We start from the raw sequence: 15,507 nt of genomic DNA, 5'->3' as shown, positions 1-15,507 counted from the left end.
AAGTTTCCTTGTCTCTTGGAGCTTCTTCTGCAGATACTATGGGATACTATGTCCTACATGGCAGAGGTAGAGTGGATCAAAGGAGACAAGGAGGGTGGTGATGAGCAGAAACTTTGGCATCAGACAGGCAGACCTGGGAGCAGATCCTGGCTCTGCTACTTACTAAGCCTGTTTCCTTTTCTGTAAAAGGGGAGGTGTGCCACCGGTAAAAAACATTTTGTGAGGAACAAGTATGTCAACGTGTGTCAAGTGCTTAGCATAATACCCGGTGCTTTGGAGGCAAAAAAGAACGGGCAGCTATTATTAATATTGTTGTTGTTGTTGTTTCATTAACAACCTAAGTAAAATGTCTGGCCCTACAATGTTATCCCACCTTCCAGTCTGCCCCCAAACTCACTTCAGTACTTACACTCAAACTTGATATTTCGCAAATTTTCTGGGAGGTCGTGGAGAGCCACTTTCAGCCACTCGTCCAGCTGCTTGGCAAACTTTCGGATCACCTGAGTTAAGCTAGAAAGAGAAGTGATACATTTTAAGTGTGTTGTGTGTTGCCTGGTCCTCCCAGTAGGCCCCTGGAGGGTTTTGCTTCCCCTAGTGGTATCTTGGCTGCTCCCATAGGTGCCGCCCGCGGCGGCAGCAGCAGAGGCCTGGTGGAGGCAGCCCAGCCACAGTGGAGAGCATGAGAGCCTGAAAGGACATCAAGAGAAGGTGCTCTGGTGCCAGAGCTGGTTGAAGAGGGAGATGCAGCATGCATGTGGAGAATCCCACAGCAGGGTTGAGCTGCACGCAGACCTCTTTCTGCACGCAAAACGCAATCCTGCCTGTTTTTAAGAGCCCTGTGTGAAGGGGTGAAGACCGAGGGCCCAAGGGAGCCCTTCGGCAACTGGCTTCTCTCCTGCTGGCAAAGCTTGGTTTTGTCTGAACCCCAGCCGGGCAGGAACCCCATCTGCAGCACAATGCTGTGCCTGCCCACCCAGCCTGGGCTTGGGCTTACCCCACTGGGTGCTGCTTGGCGGGAATGGAAGAGCAGCAGCATGTTTTAAAATGGGCTTGAAACCAGATCAGATTTGGAGGGTCAAGGACCAGTTTGGGGTGGGAGTGGGGAGAGAGGGGGTGGAGGAGCTGGGAGTGAGCGTATGGGGAGTGGTGGGCTGGCAAGTTGAAATATGAGAGGGGAATTTGGAATTGAGAAGTCCCTGAGCACCATCTGCTTATAGCTCTAGGTCGTTTCCTCTATGAAGCCCTCCTTGGTCACTCCAGCCCCAGTGACCTCTCCCCATGTCGACGACCTGCACCATCCTTGCCTTCCACCCACACTGCCCCCCTGCCCAGGTCCAGTCTCCCATTGACTCTCTCCTGTCAGACCACCAACATCAAGTTCGACCCTGCTGGGCAATCCTACCATGGTTCCTGGTCACTGACAATTGCCTTTTCCGCGACTCTCTCCAACTTTCTCCACAACCTTCACTCACACCTCTGGCCCCCCAGCACCCCCCACCTGCTAGCAAGTAGTGCCACCTTCTGCTTCTCAAGGAAGACAGAAGCCTCTCAAGAAGAACTTTGTCAACATTCCACGACCTATGTCAATCATCTCCCTGTCCCTCCTAATAGAATAATGGAGCAATTCCTCCCTCTTGTCCAAGGCCCAAACCTCCATCCTATCCCCACCTGCCTTATCAGTAATCTTTCCTCATTGCCTGTCCTTTATCCTGTATTTTCAACTTTTTCCTTCCTACTGGGTCATTCCTTTTACCATTTTAAGCATGCAAGAATGTCTCATCTTAAAAAAAAAGAAACACCTCAACTGCGCCCTCTCAGTCTAACACCTCTCTCTCCCTCTCTCTCACTTCACAGACATACTTCTTCAAAGAGCTGTCTGGACTCTCTGTCTCCTTTCCTTCACTCCTATCCCTCAGGCCAAACACCTCCTGCCTCTATCCCTGACACTGGACCCAGTGGACTCTGTTTAGCTCTCGCTTCACAGCTTGGCAGCATTCGGTGCTGTCATCCACTTCCTCCTTTTGAAATGGCATTTGTGGTCCCTCATTGTTCCAGCTGTTCCCCCTCGGTCACTTCTCTCCCTAGCCACCACGTGTTGGAATTCTTCGAGTGCAGCCCTGGGCCCTCTTCTCATTACTCTGTTCCTTGCCTGGGTGATTCCTCTACATCCACAGCCGCAGTCACCACCTACATCCAGCACTAAGTTCTTCAGAGCATCAGACCAGCTACCTACAGGACACCTCCACCTGGAGCCCCAAGGGCCTGTCAAACTCAACATGCCCAAAACGAACTCATCATTTCATCCTCAGACCTGGCCTTTTTCTCATGTTCCATATTTCAGTGTGGATTTCACCTTCTGTGAAGTTTTGCTAGAACTTTTTATTACGAAAAATTTTAAACACACCCCAAAGTAGAGAGACTAGTATAATAAACTTCCATGTCACCCATCACTCGGCTTCTACAATTGACAACTCTTGCCACTTTAATCTGTCTCACACACACACTCTTTTTTGCTGGGGGTGTTTTAAACAAATCCCAGATGCCATGTCATTTCACCTCTAAAATTTCAGTATGCATTTTAACTGAAAAAGGTTGAATATGTATTTGCATGTGTACATATATATACATGTGTGCACACACACATAAAACCATCATGCCATTAGTATACCTAACAGAATGAACAGTAATCCTTAATAACATCCAAACCCCAGTCTGTATTCAAATTTCTCTATTTGTCTCAAAGACAACTTTTAGTTTGTTTGAATCTGGATCCAAACGAGGTCCACACACTCCATAAAAGATATAACATTGCATTGTTCTCTTCCTTAAGTTTTTTTTTTAATCCTATTTCATGCCTGTGATTTACTGACAACATTGTGTCATTTGTTCCTCGGAATGTCCTATATTCTGATTTGGTTGATTACCTCCTCATAGTAGCATTTAACTTGTCCATCCATCCTGTGTGCTTCCTAGAAGCTGAAAGTTGGGTCTAGAGACTCTGATTAAATTCAATTACAATTTTTTAGCAATAAGACCGTAGGTAGCCCTTGTGCTGCTGGTTGCATCATGTCCTGACACTTATAATGAATGTCTGATGGTTCCTCTTTTAATGTATCCAGATTTGAGACTTAGAATTGTCTCTCTTCCTCTTAACATATTTGTAGATTTTGTCTTTAGATTACCTCTAAACCTCATCCAGCTTTCTCCTTGGTTCACCTGGATACTGCTCCTAGGAATCTACCTACCCCATCTTCCCATCGCCACCCCACCTTGCACACTGGAGAGGGAGCTTTCCAAAACACACGCAACCCCATCTCTCTCACCTCTGATTAAAACACCTTGATGTTCTCACATTATTCCTAGGATAAAAAAGAGGACTCATCTCATACTCTAGCTTTGCTTGCCTCTCTGGCCTCATCTTCTCCCTTCATCTACATTTCAGCCTCACCGGCTCTGTCAAGTTCTGGAAATGGTGCACTATGTGCAGATGAAAATAACTGGCCCACCTTGGGGCCTTTGCCTGTGGTATTTTCCAACCAAGAGCATCTCTCCACTCTTCACCTACTTAACTCCTCCTCATCCAGGCAATCTCAGGTCAGATGTTACTTCCACAGGCAAACCTTCCCTGAAGCTCCCTACACTAGGTTAGAGCCCTCGCTCCTTTCTCTTAAAGGTCCGTAATTATGCACCAACTTGTGAGGTTATTTGACTAAAGTCCATCTTTCCCAATAGGCTGTCAGTGCATGAAGAGGATTGTATCTGTTTTGCTTATCCCTGTATCCTCAGCTAGCATAGTACCAGACCCGCAGGACATTCGTAAAAAATGTTTGTTAAGGGCAATGAATGAATGAATGGCTCCCAATCCACAGATGGACAGAGCTCAGATAAATTGCCCACAAGGTCCTACACAAGCCATCCCTCCTTCCCCACCCTGTCTGTTGCTGTCCTCAGCTCCTCCCGCTCCCCCTGGCTTACTCCATTCCCACCACACCAGCCTCCTTTCTGTTTTCTCCAGCATTCCTGGAATGCTCCTGCCCTGGGTAGCTGTGTTTCTCCCTCCCTAATCAACCTCATGCTTGTCTTCAATTGCTGCCTTCTTGGTAAGACCTGTTCTGACGACTGTTTAACAAATTGCCCATTTCCCCACTCTCTCTACTCCTTGCACTGTCTCCATCCTGCCCTATGTTTTAAAAAGATTAATTTGGCTGCTGTGTTGAAACAATTCTGGGAGGGCAAGGACAGAGCAGCAACATCTGTTCAGAGGTTACTGCAGTAATTTAGGCATAAGAGCAGCCTTGACGAGGGGTAAGGCAGTGGAAATAGTGCAATATGTCCACATGAAAATGTTCTCAAGGCAGAACCAAAATATTTTCCGTAGACTTTCCTGAATGGGGGTATATGAGGAAAGAGTTAAGTCAAGTGTGTCTTCCTGAAAGAAGAGAGATGTATGTGTCTTCTGTGCATAGCAGAAAGTTCAAAACACAGGAGGTGCTTAATAAACATTGACTGTGGCGCAAAGCAAAAGTCCTGTGTGCGTAATGAAACCAAAGTTCAAAACCGGTTATCAGTTGTTAGCACACTGGACCCGACTTCTGAGAGAGAAGATTTCTCAGAATATTTGGCTGCTTTTGATAGAGGTCAAAATTTAGAGAAACTGCCTGGAGTGATGGTCCCATGGCTGCCAGGACCGGCCCTAGGCTGCGCTTGCCATTCTCCACCCGTGACACTTGGCCCAGAAACGTTACTCGAGGCTGGAAAGAGGGAGCCAGCCTTTGTCTGGGAGCAGAGAGTGCGCAGCAGGACCTCGGATGGCGCCTTTCACTTGGTGCAACTGTTTGGTTGTTATTAAGCTCAAGGGAAGCAGGAGGGATTCAGCCCAGAAAGGATTCTATTCTGGGACTCAGACTTAAAGCTGCCAGAGTCTTATAAGTAATCTAAACATTCGAGCTGCTCGGCTCCGGTGTCAAATGAGCAGGCGAGGAGCTGACTTCCCCATCACCTAGTCTAAGGGGTACCTGGAACCCCGACCTGCTCTACGTTCCTGCAGCATTTGATGGTGGGTGCCAATGTCACCTGGTCATCCCCCACGCCTTGGTATCCTTTCCTCCATTGGTGTCCACCCTGCCAGCCTGACCTCCTTCGCTGCTGGCTTATTCCTCATCTCCTTCATCAGTTCTCCATCCTCCTCCCATCTCTCCCCGCCCCCAGCCTGGCACTCCCGGGCCCCGCCCTGCATTTCTGGTGACACCCATCTTCTCTTCCGTGCAGATGGCTCCCACGTCTATAGCTCCAGCCTCAGCCCTTCTCCTGCATCTTAATCCAACCCTGGGAACTCCCTAAATGACCTCCAACTCCAACAGCAATGCTAATTACAACAGCCTTCAAGAAAAAGGTGCTAACAGCAGCTACCTTTTAATGACTGCGGCATGCCAAGCACTAAACACTTCACACACATTTTCTTATTTAACACGCATATCAACCAGATGAAGTAGGTGCTATTGTGAGATGGAGCAGAGAAGTGACTTTATTTGTCCAGGAGATGCAGCAACTAAGTGGCCGAAACAAGAGTCAGCCCCAGGTCTGTCTGGCTCCAAAGCCTGGGCTCATAACCATCATATTATTGAGGTCTCAGAAAATACCCACCATGCACTTTTGGATGCCACATTGATCCCCATCTCTAGACTAATGCCTTCTGCTTTTCTGTCAAGCTGTCAAGGGTACTGCTATTCCTTTAGCATCTCAGGTTCGGTTCTCAGTCTTGTCTTTGCTTCTTTATCGTCTAATCCTCCCTGCCCATCTAACCATCCCCGCACACACACACCCCCCCCTTCACACACACACACACTTCCCTGGCTTTATCCAATTACACCCACATTCTGTTTATTTGAATTCTGCTGGGTATGTAATATCTGGTCCCCTCCCCCCATCTCTTCCCACTGACACAGCCAGGGTAGGCTCTCATCAGCTCTGACCTGAACCATCTCCATGCCTCTGGTCTCACTCCCCAGCCATTCATGTGGTCAGTGCAGAGGGTACAAGATTTGGAGCTGGTTAAATCCTGCCTCTGCCACTTTGCAAGTTATGTAACTCTGAGCAGGTCAGTGAACCTCTCAGAACCTCAGTTTCCTCATCTATAAAATAAAAATGATATTTTCCTCCTAAGATTGATGAAGGGATCAGAGAAGACATGTAAAATGTCAGGCACAGATAGGCTGTCAGTAAGAGGTGGCTATTGTCATTCGTCTGCGGCTGGATGGATCTCCCTAAAGCACAGATCTGGTCCTGACCCCTACAGTCCTTTCCAGCTCCAAACTTTTTACTAGGCTGGCAGTTCATTCCTAACAACTGTTTTGTGTTTTAGAAAAGGAAATAAATATGAATACTCACATTTAGGGGGACACCCTGGAAGGAATTCTGTTTTCTGAGCCAGTAGTGGAATTGCCTGACTTTTAAGAATACCCCCAAACTATTGATTTCTCTGCTCTGGAGTTAAGTCATCCAACAGTGAGGCGGCCAGACTCCACATTCCTGGGTTCCACGGGTCCTGTCTTCCCCCCTGCTCCACCCAACACTTTCCTCCAGCTCTAACAACCTTCATGGGCCCATCCCTGGCATGCAAGGTCTTTACCAATTTTGGCCCCAATCTATCTTTCCATCTCTAGCCCCATTTCTCCTCTGCATATTCTCTTGGCTTTAGTTCAAACAGACTTCCCATGCCACTTCTTTTCCCACATATGTACCTTTGTTTACTTGAATCTAGTCCAGAGTCCCTGCCCTATACTTCTTGGCCTTTCAAGATGTTCTCACTCCTTCTAGCCTCAGACCAAATGCCACCCACTTCGGAAGTCTCCTTTGAGCCCTCTCGTCACAATCTTGACCACAATCTGAGCCAAAAGAGGCCTTGCATCTTCTCCTTGTACCTTTCTTTGTATTGTAACATCTATCACCTTGTCCATTGATTGGAGCTGTAAACATGCCTTCTCACCTCTGTTAGACTTAGCCACTGTGCCAAGATCACATAGGAGGTCACAAGATAGGGAAAGCCCAAGTTTGGGAATGGCTAACTATTCTTAAAAATTACAGTGGATGACTCTATAACAGTGTCATTTATTCGCCTGAATTTCAATATGCTTTTCTGAGTTGGAAAGGAAGGGATGGGTCTGAACTGTAATCTGGGAGCTATGCTTCAGCTTTGGCCTGCCCAGAGTTGTAAGTAAGAAGTTCTAAAGCCAATTCTCATTTCCGCTCCTGGCCAAGCACAGGGCCTAGGACAAAGAAGGCACTCAAACAAGTTTGAGGGATGAACGAATAAATAAAACTAAAAAAAGTTAGCTGTCGGATGAAGCATGATCTTTTGAAGACTTTGTTTTTCCTGGTTTAATACAAAAGACACTGGATTTGTAAGCCAAAGATCACAATGGCAATTAATTAACTATGTAATTTTAAAAGAGGTCTGTCTCCTCTGGTAGACTATAAGCCTGATGAGGTCAGTGAAAATGTTTATCTTAATACTTTATTCTCAGGATATAGTACAGTGCCTAGCACACTACAGGTAATCAATAAACAAGAATTGGTGAATTAATGTATATTTGAGTCCTGGCTATTTGATTTCTGTTGTGAAAGTGGACAAGTCATTCACCTCTTAAGCTTCAACCTCTACATCTGTAAAAAGAAGCCAATTTTAGAGAAGAAGGCAGGGGCTAGTATTTCATTTGTACACCACAAAATGCTTTTTTAACTATAAATGCTTTGTGTGTGTACATACACCCATAAAGGCATTTTTAGATGGATGTGATACTCTCTTATAAAAGGTGCTTAAACTTTTACCAATCCTTCAGGAGGTGCTTTCTTAATACAAAAGAGAGATGGAGATAAAGCCATAATCTGGTTCACTTAATGAACACACAATAGTACATTATCTCTTAATCACAGTTATTTTAAATTCCCTGTTTGATAGTCTAGTTCTGTTGATGATTTTGTCTCTTAAGAGTTAGTTCCTTTTCTTGCTTTACTGGGTATCTTATAATTTTTTATTGACTGCCAAACAGTGTGTAGAACAATAAAGACTGAGATAAATTTTATTTGTGCCTAGAAATGGGCATAACCTAAAGCCTAAAGAGGTCCTTAAAATAAAATTTATGTGTATACACACATTTATATGTATTATGCATGTTATAAAATTCAGTCTTAATATAAACACTTGAAAAATGCAGAAAAACCTGAGGTAATCTCCCTCAGCCTAGTAGGATGTGCTTTGTTTCACCTAAAATACATAAAATTGAAAAAACATCACTCTCATTGTAACAAGAAAAAAACCCGATAATCTACAAAATCATAACTTTTCTTGAACCCCTCAGAGAGCTGAGTTTAAACAGCAACCATCTAGCCTGGAATTTATGGATAGGCAGGTTCCTCCAAAGAGAGACAAGACTTAGGCTCAAGTTCATCTGTGGTAGAGGGAGGAAAGAGGGACATTGGCACAAGTGGGTAAAAACAATTTGGCTAAGTTTTTAAAGAAACTGCTAAAGGCCAAGTGTGAGCTAGCATGGGAATATGGACCTCTGGGAGCCACAGGCACAAGGGAATTTTGCATCCATCTGCAGGCTCTTCTCCACAGACCTCACCAGGTACCCACGAGAAACACTAGAGTGGGTTAGGAGAGCAGAGGAAGCCTATCTCCAAGCAGGCACCTCTGAGATAGAAAAGCATGAAGCCCCTCCTGGACCTTTCACCCCTGAGGAAGAAAAGCCTTGAGTGGCTAGGGAAGGAGCACAGGGGAAGCCCCACTGCAGGTGGGGGAAGATGAAAAGGAAAAGCTCTAACCCTGGTGGAAACCATGGGCTCAGATCATTAGAGCTTCATGTCTGGGGTGGGACAGAATCACCGAGAAAGCCCACTTCTGAGACCCAAACACACAGGGCTTGCTTGAGACTGAGACTCAGCCAGGACAACAGACACCTTTGTCTAAGGTACACAGAGATGCCTAGAGAGCAAGGTGGAGCTGTAACATTGAGAAAAACCCTCCGACACAAAAAACCTTCCAACCTAAGCATGAGGTCCACCGAAAGAATTTGAAGCTGGTAGTATACTGAAGATAACCAGAGCAATAACAAAACCAAACCCAGCTGAAAGCCTGGCTAGAATGATGCTGCTCTCCACTCAGATGACCTAGGAGAAAAAATGGCAGGCCCATTTCAGGCATAAATACTATTTACCACAATCTCCTCAGTCTCAACTGTTCTATACACTAGTAGCAGTCAATGAAAATGTAAAGACATGCAGAAAAGCAAGAAAAAGAACTTACTCTCAAGAGACAAAGAAATCAATAGAACCACACTATTGTGTGGGACTTTAAGATAACCATGATAATTATGTTAAAAGTATTCATAGAAAAGATAGGCAATCAGCATGAACAAATGAGGAATTTCAGCAGAAACATAGGAGTTATTATAAAAAGAATCAAATGAAATGTTAGAAATGAAAATGAAAAAAAAAATGGTAACAGAAATAAATAATGCTTTCAACAATTTCATGAGTAGATTCAAGGTACCCAATGAAAGAATCAGTGACCTTGAAGTGAGGTCAACAGAAATTACCCAACCCAACCCTAAAGAGAAAAATGAGGTTAAAAAACAAAATAGAGCATCCAAAAGTACTGGGAAAATGTCAAATGGCCTAACATATGTAATTGAAATCCCAGAAGGAAAAGAGAAAACAAAACAAAAATAGAAGAAATATTTGAATTAATAATTGTTGCAAGTTTTCCAAAAATAATGAAACACATCAAACCAAAGATCAATAAAATAAAATACCCAAGTGTGATTAAAACAAACACCCAAACACATCATATTCAAATAGTTGAAAACCAAAAATAAAATTTTGAAGGTAGCCAGAGGAACTAAGGCACATTGCATACAGAGAAACAAATCAGAAAAGCAATGGAGTAAAATCTTTAAAGTTCCAAATACAAAACAAAGTAAAAAATCTTGTCAGTACAGCATGCCAAACCCAGTTTAAGTATTTTTCAAAAATGAAGGCTATATAAAGACTTTTTAAGACAAATGAGTTTATATGGCTAAGAGTCTCCAAAAAGAGCTGGGAGGTTATCAGAGTGGTTGCCCTTATGCACACTTCAGCAGAGTCCCAGAGACAGATAAAGTAGATACAACCCCAGTATTGGTTCTTCTGAGGGCTATAGAGACCCACAGGTTCTATGGTCATGGCAGATGGAGTTCAGTGCCATGTCAGTTGGCCCTACTTCAGAGTTTGTGTTTCTGTGTGATGGAGCTGGACTCAGATGTGATCTTTGTCCACAAGCCTCTCCTGTTATTTTTACCGTAACTGTAGTTGGTGCAGGGGTTTAATGTATACCCAGGGGACCTGAATCTCTGGACTGACCATGTGATAGCCAGGCCCTGACCCTCAACAGACTTGCAACTCCTACACTCTGGTTTATTAGACTTACACCACTCAGCTAAAATGGAGGTGAAGAAGGTCAACCACCACACCAGGGAGCCAAGAGTGCCTACAACTGAAAGCAGGAGGATTTCATGCAGCATCCATGTGGAATCTAAGCCCCCTCTTGATATAGATGTGGAGTGGACACAACCATTCCAAGGTCCACAGGATGGAGTAATAGAGTATGGATTAGAGTGGACTTACTGATATTCTATTCATGAACTATTGTGATTAGTAATTGAAGAAAATGTGGCATTGGTGCGGAGAAAGTGGCTATGGTGGCTGCTGGGGGTAGGGAGTGGGAGGAAGAGATGAGATATGGGAGCATTTTCGGGACTTGGAGTTGTCCTGGGGGGTGCTGCAGGGACAGTTATCGGACATTGTATGTCCTCCCATGGCCCACTGGGTGGACTGTGGGAGAGTGTGGCTATGATGTGGATCATTGACCATGAGGTGCAGAGGTGCTCAGAGATGTATTCACCAAGTGCAATGAATGTCTCATGATGATGGAGGAGATTGTTGTTATGGGGGAAGGAGTGGGGTGAGGGGGTGAGGGGTATATGGGGACCTCATATTTTTTGAATGTAACATTAAAAAAAAAAGACCAAAAAATGGGCAAAAAAAAGACTTTTTTAAGACAAAAACTGAAATAATGTATTGCCACCAAATACACACTACAAAAAATATTAAAATTCTTTAGGCAGAAGAATATTTTATACCGAAAGCAGGAGCTACACAAAGAAATGAAGATCAAAAATCCTTACAATGAATGTAAATATAAAAGACTTTTCCATATCTTTAAGCATTCTAAAAGATAACTGTCTAAAACAAAAATAGTGGCAATATTGTCAGTTTATAAAACATATAAAAGCATAATGTCTGACAACAAGAGCACAAAATATCAGAGGGATGAATTGGGAGTATTCTATTGTAAGGTTCTTAACCTTAATGCTATACACAACGTATTATAATATTATTTGAAGGTAGATTGTAATTAAAGATACATAAACCTAGAAGCAACCATTAAAATAAATTTTTAACAGTATAAACCACAAGCCAATAGTGGAGATAAAATGGAATGATAAAAAATAACAAAAAGAGGAAATAAGGGAAAAAAAAAACCCAGATGGACATAGATGGAACTAATAGAAAACAAAGAGCACGATGGAAGATTTTGTTTCAACTATACAATAAATTACTTCAAATGTGAAGTACTAAATATAGTAATTAAAAAGGGAAATTGTCAGATTGGATATAAAGCAATACCTCACTATATGTTGGCTACAAGAAACCCATTTTAAACATAAAGTCAGAGCAAAAGGGTAGAAAAATATACCATGTAAGCACTTATTAAAAATTTTGAAGTTGGAGTAATTATATTGCATCAAAGTAAACTTCTAAACAAGAAATATCACCAGGGAGAAAGACTGACATTACATTATGATAAAGGGGTCGGTTCACCAAGAAGATGTAAAAATCCTAATATGTACTTAACAAGAGAGCTTCCAAATACATAAAGCAAAAACTCAGAGAATAAAAAGAGAATAGACAAATTCACAATGACAGTTGGAGACTTCTATACATTCCTGTCTCTAATGTATAGAAAAAATAGAAAATAAAAAAATCACAGAAAATTTACAACAGCACTATCAATTAACTTGACCTAATTGGCATTTACAGAACACTCCCCCCAATGAAACCAGAATATACAGTCTTTTCAATTACACATGGGACATTCACCAAATAGATGATATTCTGGGCCATAAAACAGTTTCAAAACATTTAAAAGAATTGATACAATGTAACAAATATTATCTGATAACAAGGGAATAAAACTAGGAATTAATAACAAAGATATCTTGAAAATCCATGAAAGAAATAGGCAAAATTTTTTAACATAAATAGATAGAAATATCAATGTTATATGTAGGATAGAAAGCCCAGAAATAGCTCCAAATACAAATAAAAGTTAGTATATATCAAAAGAGGCATCTCAACTCTGCAAAGAACTGATATAATGAATGTATGATGTTGGAATAATAGGGTAGCGGCTGGGGAAAATATGAAGTCATACTTCATGTCTTAACACCTGGATAAATTCCAAAATTAGGCAAAAATTCAAAAGTAAAAAATCAAACCACAGTGTTACTGGAATAAACATGGGAAAATTATTTTATCATTGAAGTCAGAAAGACTTTTTAAACTGTGATACAAATCCAGAAATCATAAAAACAAGGACCAATCAATTCAACTACAAAAACATGAAATATTTTCTGTATGGCAAAGACAAAATATAAATATAATAATATAAAGTGAAAAAATACCTGCAAATCTTATTACAGATTAATGGTTAACATCCTTAATAAATAGTTTCTATGACTTAATTTAAAAAATGATCAACCCACCCAATAGAAAAATGGGCAAAGGACAAGAACAGAGTTCACAGGAAGAAAATATAACTGGGTCTTAAATATATGAAGAGATATTCAACTTCACCCATAATAGAAATGCCAATTAAAGTTTCACTGAGAAAAATTTAAGTCACATATCTTTTGACCAGGAATTCAGCTTCTAGGAATTTACTCTATACTTATACTCCAATGTATAAAATAATGTATATGCAACATCATCCATCATAGCATTGCTTGTAGTAGTACAAGCCTGGAAACATAAAGAGAATTGGTTAGATTCAATACAGTGCAGGTGTTTACATGATGCCGGTGTTTATAAGCAGGGAGAGCTCTTTGTGAACATGGAATGCTCTCTGTTAACAGTTCCAGCAGGAAACAGAAGCCATTCAAAATAGGAGGGTTTATTTATAAGGCACAGGTCACAAAAGTGTGAACAAGATGTAAAGTATCCATCACTCATCAGGGAGGTGGCTGCAACTTCTTCCAGGGCAGACAGCAGAGTGCCTTTGCCTGGAGGGGCAGGTGGAAGCTATCCAACATAATCTCCTACATGTACATTTTAAAAATTTTAAAGCAAGGTACAGAACCAAAAACAGCGAGAGGAAGAGTGAATTATACTATATGCACTTGGTTCCATGTGCACAGCAGCTCTGGATGGACCCCCATGAAACTAATACATGTGATGCCTCCAGGAAGTCTGGAGAATCAGGCTTTTCACTATATATCATAGAATACCTTCTGCATTTTGCATAGTTCAAATGAAACTTAATTTTTACAAGTCCAACATTAATATCTTTTATAAAAGAAACCCTGGGCGGTACATGACTTATCCATTAAAGAAAAGTAGGAATAATAAAAAACTGGGGACCGGGCATGAGGGGCGATGGGAACAGCGTGCCCACCTGTCAGGTAATGCCTGCAGCACCGTGGGCATCAGCACCCCGGAGATAGCTTTGTAGAGGATGGAGTCGCACACGCCGACGATGTTCACCACCGTGGAGGAGCCCAGCACGGGCAGCATGTGGGGTGGCATCCCTTGCCAAAAGTGCAGAAGGAAACTCTGGACCTGTACGGAAGCACAGAGAGGAGAAGAGCTGTGAGGTTACCCAGGTCCCTCCCAGCAGAGCCTTGGGGCTCGGCCAAGACCACTCCCCTCTGCAGTCTAGACTGACTGCCATTCACTTACGCTGCCCCTTGCCTGGTATGGCTCAGGAGACACAAAGTCCATCCCCTGCCCATCCAGGCGCATGTCCCCTGCCAGAGAACCACTCTGCCTGGCAGCTGGGGGTCTCCTTTGCCCCAGAGAGAGGAGAGGCCCATTAACCCTTCGGCCCCTTCTATGCTTAATGTGGCCTGGGAGCCCCTTAAGAAAGGACAGGGGGTACTGCTGTTTAAAACATCAGTGCACTGGTACTCAGTAAATCGTGAGCCCAATGATGCCTCTGGGAAGAAGGAAGCAAGGTGGGAGTTGTAGGTGAAAGCAGTGTGTCCAGAAGGGAGAGGAGGTGTCACAAACAAAACTCTGATTCAAAATTATGCGTCTAAAGCTGGGTAGTCCAACGGCCTCTACATAGCTAAACTCCTCTCCTCCCCGAAAGCCCACGATCGGTCAGTACCATCGTGGGATGTGACGTGGCTCTATCTGAGCACACAGGTATATGTGATAGATTCTTCTTTTTCATCCCCAATCATTAGCACAGAACAGGAATTTAGGAGACACTCAGGAAATGGAGCTCTTTTTATTAATATGTTATGATATTTATGTTATTAATAAGGCATGTTGTGGTACTTATCAATATATGTGAGCTGGAGGTGGAGGAGAGAGCAGGGTGGGGGGTGGAGGGGAGGAACAAGATAAGGAAAATGAAGAGAAATAGTAGATGGTTAATTGGTATGTATAATAACATTTGAAGATATCTAGACTCAGTTAACACTGAGGCGCTGCCCATCTTGAAGGCCCGACTCAGTGCCTGAACTATGCACACCTCTTCCCCTCCACAGATGGGCACTCTTGAACTCCATATGTACCATTAGCCACATCCCTGGTGCCCCAAATCAGTCCTGCTCTTATTGCCATGAGCTTTATTTACTGATTACTAGATGCCAGGTAATTTGCGTAGGTTCTAATAAAACTAGTGCAGCACGTTATTTGCCAGATAGCAAGTCAGGGAAGAGATGAGAGAGAGCCCGTGCCTGCCCGGGTCCTTCCGCCAGTCACCCTCGGGGCTGAATGTTCCTCCTGTTGTACCTGGGCCTCCGCCCCTCCACGAGGCCCACGTCTCTCCCCGGCTGCTGCCTCCTGCCCTGGCTTTCTTTCCTGCCCTGGGTTCAGACTCTTTCAGGTCCCTCCCAGGAGTAGGATCTTGCTTTCCTCTACGCAGCCCTCCTCCAGGAGGTGGGGCCCTGCCCTGAACTCAGCCTCCAGTGGACAGACTTCCCTGATGCCCCCTGCCTGCCTCGGTTTCCCAATGTGAACCCTTGGTAGAATCAGGCCTGGGGGGCCAGGGGCCAGGGAGAAGAACAGGGCCCTCTGACTTCCTAGGGGGGAAGTAGTAATTCCCAAAAACATGATCAAAGTTTTGAATGAAGTCAGCTCTGTAAATTGTGATACTTAAGTCACATTTCTGTTTATTCCATG

At 43.4% G+C, this 15,507-nt stretch overlaps 1 protein-coding gene across 3 annotated transcripts in view; it reads right to left on the bottom strand.

Moving 5' to 3' along the window:
• RFX4 (regulatory factor X4) overlaps nt 1–15,507 on the bottom strand; it is a 180,286-nt gene that overhangs the window by 44,820 nt on the left and 119,959 nt on the right. For all 3 annotated transcript variants that reach the window (XM_058308667.2, XM_058308668.1, XM_058308671.2), the window contains 2 exons: nt 13,772–13,935; nt 410–510 (listed from right to left, as the gene is read on the bottom strand). In XM_058308667.2, the coding sequence (XP_058164650.1) occupies nt 410–510; nt 13,772–13,935 (265 nt within the window). The remainder of the gene's footprint in view (nt 1–409; nt 511–13,771; nt 13,936–15,507) is intronic.

Source organism: Dasypus novemcinctus, chromosome 12 (genome assembly GCF_030445035.2).
Source record: "Dasypus novemcinctus isolate mDasNov1 chromosome 12, mDasNov1.1.hap2, whole genome shotgun sequence".
NCBI classification, from domain to species: Eukaryota; Metazoa; Chordata; class Mammalia; order Cingulata; family Dasypodidae; genus Dasypus; species Dasypus novemcinctus.
Note: the sequence above shows the minus strand (reverse complement) of the source record. Positions and strands in the feature narration are given on the sequence as shown.